The sequence below is a fragment of the Notolabrus celidotus genome, chromosome 6 (genome assembly GCF_009762535.1).
Source record: "Notolabrus celidotus isolate fNotCel1 chromosome 6, fNotCel1.pri, whole genome shotgun sequence".
NCBI classification, from domain to species: Eukaryota; Metazoa; Chordata; class Actinopteri; order Labriformes; family Labridae; genus Notolabrus; species Notolabrus celidotus.
The window spans coordinates 38,389,306-38,409,053 of record NC_048277.1 but is presented as its reverse complement, the minus strand read 5'-3'; the positions used below and the strand labels follow the sequence as shown (position 1 = coordinate 38,409,053).

Genomic DNA, 19,748 nt, shown 5'->3' with positions numbered 1-19,748 from the left:
GGTTATGATCTGTGCTGTCAGTCAGTTATAAATCAAGCAGCTGCATCTGTCTCCTCCTGAGTTTACATCCTTCTTCTTCTTCTTCTCAAGGAAGCATTACTGCCACCTAGTGAGCTGGAGGCTAAAACAACACTGTGAACATTTGTGAAGCCAGGAGACCAGTTTCTGCCGGATACAGTTCAGGGTCATGTCTGTTTTTAATGCAGTGATTTCCACTACAGAGTCAAGTGTGTTTTTAATTCATTAAATATCCTCATATAACTGCTCCCTTACCCCTTTGTCCACTGATGCTCTGACGCTCAGGCTGCTTTTGCCGGTCTCCCCCTTCACCATCGCCGTTCTCAGCTGAAGGAGAACAACAGAAACAGGTTAAACTCACAGTCCAGTTTGTTCTGACTTCTGTTCTACAACTGCTCTACAGCAAACCGTGCAAAAGAAAGACTCCCCAGACTACAGATTGTAACCACACTGAAGTCAGAAGAACTGTGTAGATCAGTGAACGTGTTGTATGTAGAAAAGCGTCAAATTTGAACTGAAAAGTGAAGCCAAAATAAGTGCATGTTCAATGACTGTTGTGTTGGTGTCTCATTGGTTGACACAGCTGTCTATCATGATGTAACTCTGTCTTTAAGATCAAAGACAACATTCTAGAATTCTGTCTTTAAGATCAAAGACAACATTCCAGAATTCTGTCTTTAAGATCAAAGACAACATTCCAGAATTCTGTCTTTAAAGATCAAAGACAACATTCTAGAATTCTGTCTTTAAGATCAAAGACAACATTCTAGAATTCTGTCTTTAAGATCAAAGACAAAATTCCAGAATTCTGTCTTTAAGATCAAAGACAACATTCTGGAATTCTGTCTTTAAGATCAAAGACAACATTCTAGAACTCTGTCTTTAAGATCAAAGACAACATTCTGGAATTCTGTCTTTAAGATCAAAGACAACATTCTGGAATTCTGTGTTTAAGATCAAAGACAACGTTCTGGAATTCTGTGTTTAAGATCAAAGACAACGTTCTAGAATTCTGTCTTTAAAGATCAAAGACAACATTCTAGAATTCTGTCTTTAAGATCAAAGACAACATTCTAGAATTCTGTCTTTAAGATCAAAGGTAACATTCTAGAATTCTGCCTTTAAGATCAAAGACAACATTCTAGAATTCTGTCTTTAAGATCAAAGACAACATTCTAGAATTCTGTCTTTAAGATCAAAGACAACATTCTAGAATTCTGTCTTTAAGATCAAAGACAACATTCTAGAATTCTGTCCTTTAAGATCAAAGACAACATTCTAGAATTCTGTCCTTTAAGATCAAAGACAACATTCTAGAATTCTGTCTTTAAGATCAAAGGTAACATTCTAGAATTCTGCCTTTAAGATCAAAGACAACATTCTAGAATTCTGTCTTTAAGATCAAAGACAACATTCTAGAATTCTGTCCTATAAGATCAAAGACAACATTCTAGAATTCTGTCTTTAAGATCAAAGACAACATTCTAGAATTCTGTCCTTTAAGATCAAAGACAACATTCTAGAACTCTGTCCTTTAAGATCAAAGACAACATTCTAGAATTCTGTCTTTAAGATCAAAGACAACATTCTAGAATTCTGTCTTTAAGATCAAATACAACATTCTAGAATTCTGTCCTTTAAGATCAAAGACAACATTCTAGAATTCTGTCCTTTAAGATCAAAGACAACATTCTAGAATTCTGTCTTTGAGATCAAAGACAACATTCTAGAATTCTGTCTTTAAGATCAAAGACAACATTCTAGAATTCTGTCTTTAAGATCAAAGACAACATTCTAGAATTCTGTCTTTAAAGATCAAAGACAACATTCTAGAATTCTGTCTTTAAGATCAAAGACAACATTCTAGAATTCTGTCTTTAAAGATCAAAGACAACATTCTAGAATTCGGTCTTTAAAGATCAAAGACAACATTCTAGAATTCTGTCTTTAAGATCAAAGACAACATTCTAGAATTCTGTCCTTTAAGATCAAAGACAACATTCTGGAATTCTGTCTTTAAGATCAAAGACAACATTCTAGAATTCTGTCTTAAAGATCAAAGACAACATTCCAGAATTCTGTCTTTAAAGATCAAAGACAACATTCTAGAATTCTGTCTTTAAGATCAAAGACAACATTCTAGAATTCTGTCTTTAAGATCAAAGACAACATTCCAGAATTCTGTCTTTAAAGATCAAAGACAACATTCTAGAATTCTGTCTTTAAGATCAAAGACAACATTCCAGAATTCTGTCTTTAAAGATCAAAGACAACATTCTAGAATTCTGTCTTTAAGATCAAAGACAACATTCTAGAATGTCTTGTGTTTGATTTTACACTTTGACCCATGTCCCATCTGTTAACATGGAGGAGGCGGGGTTTATGAGCTAAACTGCAGGCTGATTTGGCTTCACTTTTGGGGAGCTGGCATGTCATGCTTGTTTATGTTCTGGTGCACACATGTGGCAGTATGTGTGTGTGTGTGTGTGTGTGTGTGTGTGTGTGTGTGTGTGTGTGTGTGTGTGGTTACCATCTCCTCCGTGTCCTCCCACTCCACCTCAGACAGATCCACACTGTTGTAGTTCGGCTTCGGCTTCAGTTTCTTTCCGTCTTTATACTGCCGGACAGAGGACACACTGTTACTGTGTGTGTGTGTGTGTGTGTGTGTGTGTGTGTGTGTGTGTGTGCGTAGTGAAACACTGTATATCTGTCCTCATAAATACTTAAAACCACTTTCCCTCAACACAACCTTTTTAACGACAGCAGTCCATCTCTTCCTTTAAATAGAGATGCAGAAAAGAGGAGTAGAGACTCACCAGAGGTCGGAGGTCAGGGTGCGCCAGGATGTAGCCGTTGTTGGTGATGAGGAAGGCGTAGCCGTGAGCTCCAAGCTGACGAAGAGGACAGAGGAGCATCAGTAATACAAAAATGATCTGGAGCAAAAACTGAAGATAAGAACGGGATGTAGTCTCATGCCCAAGTGACTTAAACATGCGTTCTTTTAGTGTCCAGCAGGGGGCGAAACCTCTGGGCTTAAAACAGAAATTTGACTGTAACAGCATGAGGTTCATTTTGACTCAAACAGACCAGGAAGCAGGGGAGGATTTAGCAAAATTAGTTAGTTAATATATTGTTCTGTCTACAGATTCCTACACAGTCAAATGAGCCTGAACTCACCATGTATCTGGGCGCCAGCTTCATCACCTCCATCAGCGGGATGTCGGAGCCGACCACACCCAGCAGGATCCCGTGGGACAGCTGGAGAGACAGGAGGGAGCGGGTCAGTGCTTCTGTGTTTAAACCACATTCTCCTCTCTGACACAAACGTTCCTGAACTCACTGACCGTCTCTTTCTTCTTACTGAAGACCGGCATGGCCACCGAGGTCATCAGGAGCAGACTCTGAGCCTTGGTGGTGAACAGCTGAGACACAAACACACCGCCGGATTCAGAAACATCCAGAGAGTAAAGAACATTTTAAAACACACTGTCACATAGAAATGAAAGATGACAGGATAACAGAGAGGAACAGTGACCCTATGTTCAACCCTTTAAATACAGTATCTGTCTTTACCTCCTTGGTGTTGGGGAGCTGCCGGAGTGATGGATGAAAAGGCCCAGAGGATCATGGGAGAATGAGTGGAAACACAGGGAGGAAGCAGACAGACAGATGAAGGTGAAATGATGATGATGATGATGGTTATCAGAGTACAGTATGAGGACATGAAGGACAGAGAGTGACATAATGAAGGAAGATGCTGAAAACGAGGTGAGTCCTCTGTGATTGGCTCACCACAGTGTCCATGTACGCCTCCGTCCAAATGATGTCGTGGTCGTGGTTGATGACCATCGGCCGACTGAGCACGTGCAGATACTCCATGACGTTCTCCTGGACGTCAGCCAGTGTGGAGATGTGTGTGTAGTAACCTGAGAACACACACGGACACAGAAACACACAATTAAGACCATCAAAAATATCAGAGTGCATTGAGAGTACATGTGTACATTTAGGCACGAGGCACAGCAGCAGAACTTCATTATTGAACGCTCAGGGCACGCTGAGTCTGATGATAACTAACATCCAGTGTGCTTAAAACCAAAGAAAGGTAGCTTGTTGATCTAAAGGTGCATTCCCACCAAGAGTTCCGGGGTCTTTTAGCCCCCTGAACTAAAAGGTTCCTGTGCCCCCATTGTTGTCTGCGTTTCGACCACGGGCTGAAGTCCCGGGTAGATTGTGTAAATCAGGCCAGTGACGTATGGAGGAAAAAAAAAGTAAATGCACTACACCACCAGACCAGTAGAGGGCAGTAACACAAAGAGGAATGCCATTCATCACAGATGGGAAAAACAATGACTGTGAATTGTTTTTGGACAAAAGTGAAAAAAAAAGTGAATTTTTTTAAAACGTTTTTTTAATAAGTATTTTCAAAAAATGTGAAAAAAAATTTGACAAAAAAAATTTTGACAAAAAAATTTTGACAAAAAAATTTTGACAAAAAAATTTTTTTGACAAAATTTTTTTGACAAAATTTTTTTGACAAAATTTTTTTGACAAAATTTCAATTTTTTTTTGACAAAAACATTTTGACAAAAAAAAACGTACACATTTTTTTTTACAAAAAAATTAATATATTTTTTTAGATATAAAAAAAAAAAATTGACAAAAAAGTTGACCCGGAGCCCGTCGGCTTTAAAATCCTTCTGAACTCAAAAGCCGTGATCGCAGAGATCGCCCGGTGTTTTGGTTTAAACGGCAACCCTGTTAACTGGAGACTCTCAGCCGGATGCATCCCTCATAAACGTCTTTAGACCATCATTAAATATCTGATGAGGATATTTTGAAATCTTAATAAAAACTAAACTAGTTTGCATTCCCAGGAACTCCCTCTGTGTTTCAACAGCTGTGTAAACTCCACAAACACTGACACGTTCAGCTGAAGGTCTCCAGTTTACAGGGTCACTTTTAAAACCGGAACACCGGGAGGAGAGACGCATTCACGGTGGGCTGAGAGAAGACTACTGTTACAAGCTGCTAAATCAAGAGAATCACAGCTTCTTCTTTTGAAAAGTACACACACATACAAAAAAGATAGAACAAATAAAAACTAATGAAAGAAAGAGAAATCAAGAGAATCACAGATGGAAATAACAATGACTGTGAAAGGTTTTCGGAAAAATTTGACGAAAAACCAAAACATTTTGACAAAAAAAATTTGACAAAAAATGTTTTGAAAAAAATATTTTGATTTTTTTTTTTTAATTGACCAAAAAAAATATTTGAAAAAAAAATGTTGACAAAAAAATTTCTGACAATTTTTTTTTTGACAAAATAAAATTTTGACAAAATAAAATTTTGACAAAATAAAATTTGACAAAATAAATTTTTGACAAAATAAATTTTTGACAAAAAAAATTTTTGACGAAAAAAAACACTGCTTCAAAATCCTTTTGAACTCAAAAAGCCGTGATCGCAGAGATCGCTGACACGTTCAGCTGAAGGTCTCCAGTTTACAGGGTCACTTTTAAAACCGGAACACCAGGAGGAGAGACGCATTCACGGTGGGCTGAGAGAAGACTACTGTTACAAGCTGCTAAATCAAGAGAATCACAGCTTCTTCTTTTGAAAAGTACACAGTGCATTTTGGCAGTAAAAGTGTATATTTAGGCACGAGGCACAGCAGCACACCTTCATTATTTGTATTATCTGTCTGTATCTGTATAATTTACAGCTGCTGCGTTAGGTGTGAAGGTGAGAGAGCGTGTCTGTTTCTGCATGTATCTGAGAGGATGGAGAGCTTGGTGATGTCTTAGGTCGTAGATTTGGGGCTGTGCAGGGATGAGGTGAAGCAGGGGTGTAAGGAGGAGATAGCGGTGATGGCGCCCTGGTCTTCTGGCTTCCCCGTATCATAAGCAGCATCATGATGTACGCACACACGCTCACTCAGCACTCACCTTTGTTGTTGCAGGCGATCCACTTTGTGTTCTGAGCGAAGGTCATCTCCCTGCCGATCAGGTAGGTGAAGACTCGGACCCTCCGCTCCGGCCAGTTGAACTCCTGAAAGACCGTCTCGAAGTCCTCCATGGCTCCGTCTGTGATCAGCATGATGGCCTGGTTACACATGCTGCCCTGACCGTTTGCTCTGGCCTGCACACAAACACACAAACACACAAACACACAACAACTTATATAGAGAACGTTCCTCAGAGGCTTCCTTCAGTGTAAATGTTTGATGTAGAACAGATTGTTCGCTGCTCTTCATGCAGATATCTGTTTATAGAGAGACAGAAATCCTCCTCACATTAACAGCACACCTTCTTTGTCACATCCTGAAGTAAAAACAAACCTCATTGAGGATCTTGAAGGACTCTTTCATGGCGTTCTTGATCTTTGCTTCTCCTTTGACGTGCAGCTCCTCCACCAGGAGCTTGAAGTGCTGAGAGAAAGAAAGAGGAAGATTATTAGGTTTCTTAATTTCAAATTCCCTAAATTCTGTTGTTTAATCTTTTTTTTCTGTGAATACAAAAAATCAAAATAATAATGGAGATAAGAGAAGTGCTTCATATGGATTTTCTTCACTTGATTTTGCCTCTGAAAAGAAGGTAAATAACAATTTTCAGGTGTAAAAAAAAAAGCAGTGTTTGTTGCTGTAATACCCATGTTGGCCACAAGAGGCTGAAGTGCACCAATACCACATGTTCTTATGTGACTGGAGGCCTTCACTCCAAACACAAGGTAAATACAAACCGTCTACTGTGGGTATTATTTCTGTTTCACAACATTTTCTTATTATGAATTTTATTTAAAGGTGACATATCCTGCAAAATGTTCTTTTTAATGGTTCTCTCCCTGAAATCTGTGTCCCTGTCTACAAACCCCCTGACAAGTCAAAGACTCCATTCTGCCCCTGTTCTGATTTCTCCACCTTTCTGTAAATGTGTGCTGAAACCAGCCGTTTCAGTTTTCAGTGTTTTTCATACGTCACAACGCCATCCGGTCTGTAACAGGAAGTCAGAGCTCGGAGCTTGTTCAGCCCATAGACTGTATAAAATACAACTCAACCCCTCCTCCGTTTTTCATTCCCTGCACACATGTGTGCTAACAAGGAGCTTAGGAGGGAGGCATGCTAGTTGTAGGCTGTCTTAATAAACACAAAGGTCGCTTTGACTCCCCACGTCTGCAGATTTGAAGATCTAGTGGATGATTTTTAGTTTTCATGGAAAAGTGCTAGCGCTAGTTAGCATAGCCACATAGCTACATGTTGGTAGCTGTGTACCAAGACACACGTCCACATACTGACAAATAAAACAACAAGAAACACTAAATCTGTGACCAATGGTTCAGAAAGGTCCTGCTGCAGGCGCCTCTCCGTCAGGATCAGATTCTGGATCAGATTCAGAGGGTTGAAGTAACGCGGGTCTGTGAGCAGCCGTGTATATTCAGCCAACATGTAAACATTAGATCAACGTGCTGGACAGCCGAGGCCACGCCCACTTCCTGAGGGGGCGTGGTCAGAGAGAAAACAGACTGTTCTGAGGAGGGCTGAAGAAGAGGGGTTTACAGGCAGACCAGAATCTGATTTCAAAGTGTTTTTTTGAGCATAAACTTTAAAGACATGTTTTGGGGACCTCTTAGACCAAGATATGTTGATGAAAAGAGCAGAATATGTCACCTTTAAGTGATTTTTTTCACTTTATGTTGACTGTTAAAAAAATCAAACCAAGAGACCAACACCGAGATAAACTCCACTTCCTTTGTACCCTCATATTTGGCACATTAAAGTCCAGTAAGAAACATTCAGGAGCTGGAAAACAGAAGTTCAAGCTTTGACATGAATTTATGTTACCCCTCTCGGGCTTCCATACTCTCCTGTGAGTTGATATCATGAGCATGGGCATTAAGAAAAAGTTTCCCAAGAGAGTAAACTCAAACTTTAACCAGACCATAACACTGAAAATAAGAATAAGTTTGAACCCTTTCAGCTCCTACAGGAGTTCAATGTACATCCTCACTTTCCCTCTAATCTCCTGTTGGGCCAAAAAACCTCCAATTCAGCATAAAACAAGCTGTGGTTTGTGATGTAACCGCAGGAAGTAGGCCAGCAGGTTGATCTGGCGGCCAGGTTCTGGGGTTTCCTGAGTGTGTGTGTGTGTGTGTGAGTTTGTGTGCTCCCTGTGTTCGTGTGTGTTGGCTACTAATTCTCCTCTTAGCTCCTAAAGCCTCAATGAAGCAGATAATGGTCTTACCTCTCTGTTGTCCAAGTCGGCCTGGACTAGAGTCCCTCTGAAGCACGGCTCCACGTAACGAACGTAGTCTGTGTACTGCAGGCAGAGAGTCAGAGACACAGAGACACAGAGGAGATGATGTTTATCTACAAGGAGCAGCAGAAACATGAGTATCTACAAAGGAGCAGGAGGGTGTGTAGACTTAATTTTACTGAGGGGGCATTAAAGCTCCTGTAAGGAATTTTTAGCTGGTTGTGAAATGAATGCTAATGTCTCTTTAACGTCTTTAAAAGCAAACAAAACCATCAACAAGAACAGGGAATGTTTATATATGGTCATCTTTAAGGTCTGAAACCACCGGTGGGGGGTAGGTGTCAGACCAGGTGAATAACTGAGTCCTGCTGATTCAGCCTTTTGTCACATTTCTCTGCAAAGAGTCTTCGTGACTGATACAGCTGACTGTTTAAAGAGACAGGACATAATAATCAAAGATCATTTTGTCCACAGGGGGCGCCAAAATCAACACAAACCAGAAGTTCCTCACAGGAGCTTTAAGGAATCAAACACCGAAGTTCAGCCAGGACCACTCGTGTCAAAAGAATTAATTATTTGCCTGTAATAAGTTCAAATTTGGTGGTATGGCTCTGTTCTGGGAGCTCCCTGCCCTTCCATGTGCCAACGTGGAATGCCAAAGCCTGAGGTGGGGAGAGCACATCTTCCCTCTCTTTCACGTGGCTACGTTTAATGCCAAAGTCGGAGGCTGGGAGAGCACACATTCCCTCTAATAAATATGCTTACATGGAATTCCAAAGCTTGAGGAGGGGAGAGCACATCTCCCCTTATTTCATGTACCTACTTGAAATCCTAAACTTGAGACTGGGAGAGCACACCTCCCCTCTCTTTCTTGTGCTTACGTTGAATGCCAAAGCCTGAGGTGGGGAGAGCACACATTCCCTCTAATAAATATGCCTACGTGGAATTCCAAAGCTTGAGGTAGGGAGAGCACAACTCCCACAACTTTCATGTGGCTACTTGAAATCCTAAGCTTGAAGCAGGGAGAGAACATCTCCTCTCTTGTTCTTGTGCCTACTTGGAATAAGAAAGCCTGAGGTGGGAAGAGCACACCTTCCCTTATTTCATGTACCTACTTGGAATCCCAAGTCTGAGGTAGGGAGAGCACACCTCCCTTTTCTTTAATGTGTCTACATGGAATGCCAAAACCTGATGTAGGGAGAGCACACCTCCCACAACTTTCATGCGCCTACTAGAAATCTTAAGCTTGAAGCAGTGAGAGAACACCTCCTCTATTGTTCTTGTGCCTTCTTGGAATAACAAAGCCTGAGGTGGGAAGAGCACACCTACCCTCTCTTTCATCTGAGAGCAACCCTCCCGTTTCTTCTTTGGGCTTACGTGGAATGCTAAAGCCTTAGGTAGGGAGAGCACACCCTCCACTTTATTTTACGTGCCAACTTGGAATCCCAAGCCTGAGGCAGGGAAAGCACACATCCCCTGTCTTTCAAATGCATACATGAAAAGCCAAGGCTGAGAGAGAACACCTCCCCTTTCTTTCACGTGCCTATGTGGAATGCCAATGACTGATGTGGGGAGAGCACACCTCCTGTTTTAATGTGACGTAGCCATCTAGAAATGTGTGTTTGTGTTTAAATGTGTGTCTGTGTGTAGATGTGTGTTTGTGTGTAAATGTGTGTTTGTGTGTAAATGTGTGTTTGTGTGTAAATGTGTTTGTGTGTAGATGTGTGTTTGTGTGTAGATGTGTGTTTGTGTGTAGATGTGTGTTTGTGTGTAAATGTGTGTCTGTGTGTAAATGTGTGTTTGTGTGTAAATGTGTGTTTGTGTGTAGATGTGTGTCTGTGTGTAAATGTGTGTTTGTGTGTAGATGTGTGTCTGTGTGTAGATGTGTGTTTGTGTGTAAATGTGTGTTTGTGTGTAGATGTGTGTTTGTGTGTAGATGTGTGTTTGTGTGTAGATGTGTGTCTGTGTGTAAATGTGTGTTTGTGTGTAGATGTGTGTTTGTGTGTAGATGTGTGTTTGTGTGTAAATGTGTGTCTGTGTGTAAATGTGTGTTTGTGTGTAAATGTGTGTTTGTGTGTAGATGTGTGTCTGTGTGTAAATGTGTGTTTGTGTGTAGATGTGTGTTTGTGTGTAGATGTGTGTTTGTGTGTAAATGTGTGTCTGTGTGTAAATGTGTTTGTGTGTAAATGTGTTTGTGTGTAGATGTGTGTTTGTGTGTAGATGTGTGTTTGTGTGTAAATGTGTGTCTGTGTGTAAATGTGTGTTTGTGTGTAGATGTGTGTTTGTGTGTAGATGTGTGTTTGTGTGTAAATGTGTGTTTGTGTGTAAATGTGTGTTTGTGTGTAAATGTGTTTGTGTGTAAATGTGTTTGTGTGTAGATGTGTGTTTGTGTGTAAATGTGTGTTTGTGTGTAAATGTGTGTCTGTGTGTAAATGTGTGTTTGTGTGTAAATGTGTTTGTGTGTAAATGTGTTTGTGTGTAGATGTGTGTTTGTGTGTAAATGTGTGTTTGTGTGTAAATGTGTGTCTGTGTGTAAATGTGTGTTTGTGTGTAGATGTGTGTTTGTGTGTAGATGTGTGTTTGTGTGTAGATGTGTGTTTGTGTGTAAATGTGTTTGTGTGTAGATGTGTGTTTGTGTGTAGATGTGTTTGTGTGTAGATGTGTGTTTGTGTGTAAATGTGCGTTTGTGTGTAGATGTGTGTTTGTGTGTAGATGTGTTTGTGTGTAGATGTGTGTTTGTGTGTAGATGTGTGTTTGTGTGTAAATGTGTGTTTGTGTGTAGATGTGTGTTTGTGTGTAGATGTGTTTGTGTGTAGATGTGTGTTTGTGTGTAGATGTGTGTTTGTGTGTAGATGTGTGTTTGTGTGTAGATGTGTGTTTGTGTGTAAATGTGTGTCTGTGTGTAAATGTGTGTTTGTGTGTAGATGTGTTTGTGTGTAGATGTGTGTTTGTGTGTAAATGTGTGTTTGTGTGTAGATGTGTGTTTGTGTGTAAATGTGTGTTGTGTGTAAATGTGTGTTTGTGTGTAAATGTGTTTGTGTGTAGATGTGTGTTTGTGTGTAGATGTGTGTTTGTGTGTAAATGTGTGTTTGTGTGTAGATGTGTGTTTGTGTGTAGATGTGTGTTTGTGTGTAAATGTGTGTCTGTGTGTAAATGTGTGTTTGTGTGTAGATGTGTGTTTGTGTGTAGATGTGTGTTTGTGTGTAGATGTGTGTCTGTGTGTAAATGTGTGTCTGTGTGTAAATGTGTGTCTGTGTGTAGATGTGTGTTTGTGTGTAAATGTGTGTTTGTGTGTAGATGTGTGTCTGTGTGTAAATGTGTGTTTGTGTGTAAATGTGTGTTTGTGTGTAAATGTGTGTTTGTGTGTAAATGTGTGTTTGTGTGTAAATGTGTGTTTGTGTGTAAATGTGTGTCTGTGTGTAAATGTGTGTTTGTGTGTAAATGTGTGTTTGTGTGTAGATGTGTGTTTGTGTGTAGATGTGTGTTCCTCACAGCGATGACGTTGACGAAGTCGTTCTCTCCCAGCGTGTCCAGGATCGTGTTGATGGTGTGTTTGGCGATGGTCATCTTCAGCCCCTTCATGCTGCCGCTGATGTCCACCATGATGATGATGTCTTTGGGGGACGTGGCAGCCTGGATGTACCTGAACACACCACAGGAGACACTCACTGAGATTAGCTATCGACTGACTTTCATTTCATTTAAAGGACCAATCCGTGATGTTTTATGAGGAGACACAGACCCTCAGAGCTCCTCCTATGGGCATCCGAGAGGAGATCAGATTAGACCGTATCATCCTCCCTCTCCACATTGTTGACATAAACAACAACACATTAGTTTCTCTGAGTCACATTTTCTCACATTTTTCCTGCTCAGCTGCAGTGATGCAACGTGACGATGCGTTCAGGGACATATGCAGCTCTGTGGTGTTATTTACAAATGCATGAACAGACACATATGGTGCCATGTGGGCAGCAGTGACCCGGCTAAGGAGCAGCTTATCGTCTTTTGCAGGGGATCAGGACTCTGGCTGGCCGCTGCTCAGCTGACACACATCCAGCAGACGGACTGACACTGTTTTTGTTTGGTTTTTACTCCTGTTGTCGGGTAAAGAGACGGAGAGTGGAGGAAAGATCCTTTTAACTGTTTCATTAGAGTAAAACGTCAGGTTCAGGGAGATCTTGGTGACACTCTTTAAAACTGGAATTCTTCATTTTCTACTTTTGTTGTAGTTTGTGGTTAAAAGAAGCTGAATGAATCGCCTTTTACTTTGTTCATTAGGGTCAAGATGTGAAAACTGCTCAACATAAATCCTGATTCAGACGACGTCTCTGCTTCCCACGCTGTAAATGTTGTGTAACGTTTGTGCTTAGCTTTCAGGCTGGGGATGTGTGCAGTAAGTCGACCTATAATTAAACGCTGTCACCCAGTTTAGCTTTGAACAGTCAGTGTTGTCCTGGCTGTGATGGAGGGCAGAGCAGACACACACACACTTCCTACAGCAGAAGCACAAATATCTACAAAGGAGCAGGAGGAGCCGGGACCTTTTCACCGGGGTGGAATTAAAGCTTATGTAAGGAATTTTTAGCTGGTTGCGAAACTGACTGAAATGAACACTGATGTCTCTTTAACATCTTTAAAAGAAAACAAAACCATCAACAAGAACAGGGAATGTTTATATAGAGTCATCTTTAAGGTCTGAAACCACCGTTGGGGGGTAGGTGTCAGACCAGGTGAATAACTGAGTCCTGCTGATTCAGCCTTTTTTCCACATATCTCTGCAAAAAATCTTCATGACTGATAAAACTGACTGTTTAAAGAGACAGGAGTTAGTAATCAAAGAACATTTCATCCACAGGGGGCGCCAAAATCAACACAACCCAGAAGTTCCTCACAGGAATGCCAAAGCCTGAGGTGGGGAGAGCACATCTTCCCTCTCTTTCATGTGTCTGTGTTTAATGCCAAAGTTGGAGGCTGGGAGAGCACACATTCCCTCGAATAAATCTGCCTACATGGAATGTCAAAGCTTGAGGAGGGGAGAGCACACCTCCCCTCGCTTTCATGTGCCTACTTGGAATCCCAAGCCTGAGGTGGGAGACCACATCTCCCCTGTCTTTCTTGTGACTATGAGCAATGCCAAGCCTGAGGCGGGGAGAGCACACCTTCCCTTTCTTCCATGTGCCTGCGTGGAATGCCAAAGCCTGAGGCGAGGAGAGCCCACCTCCACTTTCTTTCATGTACTTATTTGGAATCTCAAGTCTGAGGCGGGGAGAGCACACCTCCCCTTGCTTCCATGTAACTGCCTGGTTATCCCAAGCCTGAGGCGGGGAGAGCACATCTCCCCTTGCTTCCATGTGCCTACGTGGAATGCCAAAGCCTGAGGCGAGCAGAGCCCACCTCCCCTTTCTTTCATGAAACTGCTTGGAATCCCATGCCTGAGGCGGGGAGAGCACACCTCCCCTTTCTTTCATGTAACTGCTTGGAATCCCAAGCCTGAGGCGGGGAGAGCACACCTCCCCTTGCTTTCATGTAACTGCTTGGAATCCCAAGCCTGAGGCGGGGAGAGCACACCTCCCCTAGCTTTCATGTGCCTACTTGGAATCCCAAGCCTGAGGCGGGGAGAGACAGAGAGACACACTTCCTGCATGCTTGCACACTTTGCTCTCTTTACTGTCTCTCTTTGTGATTCGTCCACTGCTTCTCTCGTTGGTCCGATCACGGCAGGTTTTGGTTGAAACTTTGACTTGAGATCTGTTTTATTTACAAGCTTTGTCACTTTTCACTACTATCAAACAGAAATAACAAAGATTACAGCATGATGTTGAAAAGTGTTGAAGTATTGAGGATTTTTGACAACTTTAAAGAGTAAATGACACTAAAACCTGGATTTGGGGTTTCAATTTGGTGTCAGGAAGGTTAGGTTACACTACACTGGCAACTTATTGTTTAAATACCCATCAACTTTCATTTATATCCTGTAGGCGGGGCTTATTTTCTGTGAAAGTGATGTCAGCACTTACCCTCCCTTCTATTATCGCCAGCTAACGCGTTCAAAACAACAATGCCAACCCCCTGGAGCGCCATCAACAAGCTTAAACCTTCATTTTCTTCTAACACTGGATGTAAGTGTGAACAAAAAGGACCAAACCATCCTCCTAATCAATCACAGTAACCAAGAGCCACAGGCTCAGCATGCCAACCAGATTATCAGACTGTGGTTGTGTACCTCTACTTTAACCTACTTGTCTAAATGTACTCACTCTGGATCAAAGTGCCAACAGAGAGGCTAAAGAGATGTTCAGTGACAGGAGTGATCCATCACCTCAGCATTCAGGGTCAGGACCTCAGACTACATGGTGTAGTCTCAGTGACGTCACCCGTTGGTTTCACGGTCGCCATATTGGAGACGCTGACTCAACTTAACTTTTGGTCGACCAAACAAGAGGCAGACGTGGAGTTGAGGCAGGCCTTTAGCCGCTTTGCTAACAGCTACAGTCAGCTGTGCCTCTAAATGTGCCTCCCTCTCCCTTGTCCCGTAGGTTCTATCCATCTCACCGCTATTGACTGACCGCCATTTTTTACAGCTTTAAGACCAAAAAGGTCAAGACTTTCCACTTGAATCAGTCCAGAAGCTGGAAATACATTGTTGTTTTTGCTCCTTTTTTGGTCTCCACCACCGCTTGACACATTTTTTACATCTATCCTTTTTAGAGTGATTCTATAAGAGCTTTAAGACTGTCTCTTCTGTCTCTCTGTCTCTCACTTTAACTCTTCCTGTCCCATTAAAGTTACTAACCATAGACCTTTCTGGAGTCCCTGAGCTCCCTTGTCTCGTAGGTTCCTCTGGATCTCTGCTGTAGATTCCTTTTTAGGGGTCTGTTATTCATCCTTTCTTTCTTTCTTTCATTCTTTCATTCTTTCTTTCTTTCTTTCTTTCTTTCTTTCTTTCTTTCTTTCTTTCTTTCTTTCTTTCTGTCATTCATCCTTTCTTTCTTTCTTTCTTTCTTTCCTTCCTTCCTTCCTTCCTTCCTTCCTTCCTTCCTTCCTTCCTTCCTTCCTTCCTTCCTTCTTTCTTTCTTTCTTTCTTTCTCTCTTTGTTCTTTCCATGTTTCTTCATCCTTTTCTCACCCCATCCTTTCCTTCTGTCATTCTTTCACCATTTCTTCTCCTCTTTTTCTTTCTTCTGGTCTCCCTCTCTTCTCTCTTTTCTTAGACCTGGTTCTGGAGTCCCTGAGCTCCCTTGTCTCGTAGGTTCCTCTGGATCTCTGCTGCTGTGGACGTGGTCCAGACTCCAGCTGCTACAACTACTACTATCCGTCTCCCACTATCATCTCTCTCTCTCTCTTCATCTCCCTCTATCCCTCTCTCCAACACGGTCTCAGCAGATGTGTGTCTAACATGAGTCTGGTCCTGCTGGAGGTTTCTGCCTGTTAAAGGAAGTTTGTCCTTGCCACTGTAACTTGCTAAATGCTGCAAAGTGCTCTGCTCATGGTGGATTAAGCTGAGATCAGATTGAGTCCTGTCTGGAAGATTGGACTGGATCTGATCCGGTCTTGATGTGGAACATAGAGTACGGTCTAGACCTGCTCTGTTTGGAAAGAGTGTGAGGATAATGTTTGTTGGGATTTGGCGCTATATGAACAAATCTGCCTTTTTGAATGGGTGTGTATGTGGATTTTGGTGCTTCTGGACCCAGCCTCAAGTGGACACTCGAGGAACTGCAGTTTTTAAGACTTGATCTGAACTCACCAGTTTCTGTTCCTGCAGTCAAAAGCTGCCACACCGTTTGCATCCGGAGTCCACTTGATACCTGAAAGAGACACAGAGAGTCACTTCACACGCCGATAAATCAAAACCGTTCCTTTAATTCGTGTCGGACGTTCGACGCCCGGTACGAACTCACCGGGGTAGATTCTGAAGAAGCCGGTGGAGCTGCCGAAGAACTGCCAGGTGAGCGTGGGATCCTTCTGGAAGTTACCGATGAAGACGTCGTTTAACGCCTCGGAGTTGTAGATGGCATTGAGGATGTTTGGATCTGCACACAGAGCACAGAGGCATTGTGGGTAAAAGGTGAACCAGTTCAGAGAGAGACATCAGGTCGTCTCTGTTGACCTCTGACCTTTGTTGTAGACGTTGGTGGGGACCTGGATGTTGCTCTGCTGCGTGTTCACCAGCAGGTTGTTGAAGTGTTCGTTCTCCTCCAGAGGAAAGTCTCCGCCCAGCTCCACGGTGTTCCCGTCATCGTCTGCCGTGTTGATCAGCATGGCGTTGTAGTAATCGAACTAAACGCAACACAGGAAGAAGTAAATCCTTTCAAAATAAGATACATGACCAAAAACTCAAAATTATCTGACTAACTTTATTTACTTAAAGCTCCAGTGAGGAACGTTCTGATTGTGTTGGGCTTGGCGCCCCCTGTGGACAACGTGATAACTCATATTAGTGACATCTTTAAAATTTCTTCTTAAGACCGATGATTTTATGTGACTTCCTCCTTTTAACTGCTCTTTATTTCAATTTATCTATTTTCATTTTTATATTTAACTAATTAATTTGACTGTATTTATTTATTGGACTATTTATTGTTTTAGAATTTATTTTTCATTTATTATGCTTATTCATTATTTCTTATTTTAATTAATTGATTATTTTTTAATTTAACAAATTAATGTGAATTTAATTATTTGATTATTTACTGTTTTATTATTATAATTTTTCATGTATTATTTGTATACCTTATAATTATTAATAATTTAACTAATTAGTTAAATTATTAATAATAATCTATTTGACTTTTTATTGTTTTATTATTTCCTTTTTTAATTAATATTTTTCAATGTTCTTAATTAATCCTTTTATATTTTCTCTGATGTGATGTAATCTTCTTCTTAAAACCTTTTTATTGTCATTAAATACCTTTATTTATTTATTTCATTTATTCATTTTTATCTTACTTATTAATTATTTTTTATTCTATTTTATTATTTATTGTTTTATTATTTATTTTTCCATTTTCTATTCTAATGTTTTGTTTTTGTCCTTGATTTATTTATTTACTTATTTAAAAAAACAAAAAAACAATTATGAATTGCTCTACTGTTTCATCACTTTATTCTGTTCAATGTGCGTTTATTCTTTTTAACATTTAGCGTTGAATTTGTTTTTTTGCATTGTTAGAATTTCTACAGTTAAAGGTTCATTCTGTCATCAAAAGGTGCTATAAAAAGAAATACAATATTATGATTATTATTATTACTATATCTGACACCTACCCTCTAACAGACATTATTAGCATAAAAAATAACTTTATAGAAATGATAAATATTGTCCCTGATGGTCTGGTTTGCATTTGTAGGTCACTACACGTCATCAGTGTTAATTTGAGTCTGTTTCATAACCTGCTAAAAATTCCTTACAGGAGCTTTAATGATTATTGAGTTTACATTTCAGTTAACATTATTTAAAATCAACTTTTGGGAAAGCTAGTAGAAAAGTATTGAAGATAAAACTACAGAGTTAAATTCTGGATGTTTTAAATAAATGTTTGAAAGAGAGAATATTAAGAATAAGATTATATTTAATTCTGTATTTCTACATTTTAACATTTGCTGTCAGGAGATAAGCGCAGGGACTAAATGCCGCCCCTCCTTTGTTTTGTTTTGTTCCTCTGTGTAGTGTCTTGGCCGCGGCGTTGACCCAGTTTCCTCACCGGATCAGTGAAGTTTGATCTGATCTAATTTCAGGTGTCAGCCGAGGCTTTAAAACCTCAATCTGCTGCAGAGACCACGGCAGACTGGCCGGCAGTTACCTCTGATCTACAAAAACCCCACAGAGACAGAGCGCGCTAACATGCTAACGCTAAATCATTCATCATATGAACAAACAGACACAAACAAACTACAGCTGAGGGGTTAACTCTCTGTGGGATGCTTCAGGTTTCATCAGGAGTGGAGAACAGTAAGGACAGAGAACAGCTGGAGGAACAGGAGTGTTTACCTCTAATGAAGCGTTGTAGTCGTGGTACAGGTCGGCGTCTTCTGCAGACTCAGCTAACCTCTGAGACAGAAAACAAAAAGTCCTTCTGGGTTCAATGGATTAAAACAAAACATGCTTTTTTTAAAATAAGGCAGAAGTGTTGGATCACCCAGCATTTACATGAAAAATCGTATTTTAATAACTGTAATATTTGTCTGAAATGTGCAGCTGTATTGTCCAAGACATTTCAAGTATCAAATCAGGATTCTGTGTTGGACTGTGGCCGTCAAAAGCACAACATTTGTCCAATTCACAAAACATACTGCCTTAATAATATTTAAGAAACGTGCTTTGTGCAGGTTGCTCTTGTTTCGTGTCTAATTGTGGAGGAGGCTGTCGGCATCACTTCTCTCTCTGAGCCTTACACTCCTGATAGAGCTCAAATCTGTCCTTGTCTAGAGGCTAATTTCGCCCCAAATGAATGCATTTGAATTAGGGGTGGGAATCGAAAACCGGATCCAGGTTAGAACCGGTTCCAATTGATCAATTCCGTCGGATTTCTACACCTCAAATGTTATCGATTCTTCTTAACGATTCATTTCCCAGCACGACGTCACGTCAAGGTACGTCGCATTACATCACGCAATCTGCAACGCAGAACTCCCTTCAACCACGAGGAAACATCAAAGTATTTTCCTCCAGGCTCCAGGTGCCACGTCTGGACTCACACGGCCAAAAATGAGACACCAAGAGCGGGTAAAATACCTCTGCGATGACCCCTGGAGGAAAAGCGTTTTGCCTTCAGTCTCTGGGGGGCACGTCTGGACTCACACGGCCGAAAATGAGGCACCTAGAGCGGGTAAAATACCTCTGCATGACCCCTGGAGGAAAAGCGTTTTGCCTCCTGGCTCTGGGGGGCACGTCTGGACTCACACGGCCGAAAATGAGGCACCTAGAGCGGGTAAAATACCTCTGCATGACCCCTGGAGGAAAAGCGTTTTGCCTCCAGGCTCTGGGGGCCACGTCCGGACTCACACGGCCGAAATTGAGGCACAAGAGCTGATAAGATACATTCGCGATGACCCCTGAAGGAAAAGCGTTTTTCCTCTCCAAATTCAAAGTCATTTCCTCTAGGCTCCAGGACATCCGGGGCATGTCCGGACTCACACGGCCAAAAATGAGGCACCGAGAGCGGGTAAAATACCTCTGCATGACCCCTGGAGGAAAAGCGTTTTGCCTCCAGGCTCTGGGGGGCACGTCTGGACTCACACGGCCGAAAATGAGGCACCTAGAGCGGGTAAAATACCTCTGCATGACCCCTGGAGGAAAAGCGTTTTGCCTCCAGGCTCTGGGGGGCACGTCTGGACTCACACTGCCGAAAATGAGGCACCTAGAGCGGGTAAAATACCTCTGCATGACCCCTGGAGGAAAAGCGTTTTGCCTCCAGGCTCTGGAAGGCACGTCTGGACTCACATGGCCGAATATGAGGCACCAAGAGCG

At 41.4% G+C, this 19,748-nt stretch overlaps 1 protein-coding gene across 1 annotated transcript in view; it reads right to left on the bottom strand.

Annotated features, from left to right (window-relative positions):
- The window catches only part of cacna2d4b (calcium channel, voltage-dependent, alpha 2/delta subunit 4b), a 117,472-nt gene that overhangs the window by 51,670 nt on the left and 46,054 nt on the right, over positions 1–19,748 (bottom strand). Inside the window, exons 4-18 of the mRNA XM_034685194.1 lie at positions 18,270–18,329; positions 16,393–16,555; positions 16,177–16,308; positions 16,023–16,083; positions 11,766–11,916; positions 8,262–8,336; positions 6,362–6,451; positions 5,970–6,162; positions 3,811–3,944; positions 3,592–3,609; positions 3,363–3,440; positions 3,196–3,276; positions 2,835–2,909; positions 2,549–2,635; positions 274–345 (exon numbers count right to left, since the gene is read on the bottom strand). Coding sequence (XP_034541085.1) covers positions 274–345; positions 2,549–2,635; positions 2,835–2,909; positions 3,196–3,276; positions 3,363–3,440; positions 3,592–3,609; positions 3,811–3,944; positions 5,970–6,162; positions 6,362–6,451; positions 8,262–8,336; positions 11,766–11,916; positions 16,023–16,083; positions 16,177–16,308; positions 16,393–16,555; positions 18,270–18,329 — 1,470 coding nt within the window. The remainder of the gene's footprint in view (positions 1–273; positions 346–2,548; positions 2,636–2,834; positions 2,910–3,195; positions 3,277–3,362; positions 3,441–3,591; positions 3,610–3,810; positions 3,945–5,969; positions 6,163–6,361; positions 6,452–8,261; positions 8,337–11,765; positions 11,917–16,022; positions 16,084–16,176; positions 16,309–16,392; positions 16,556–18,269; positions 18,330–19,748) is intronic.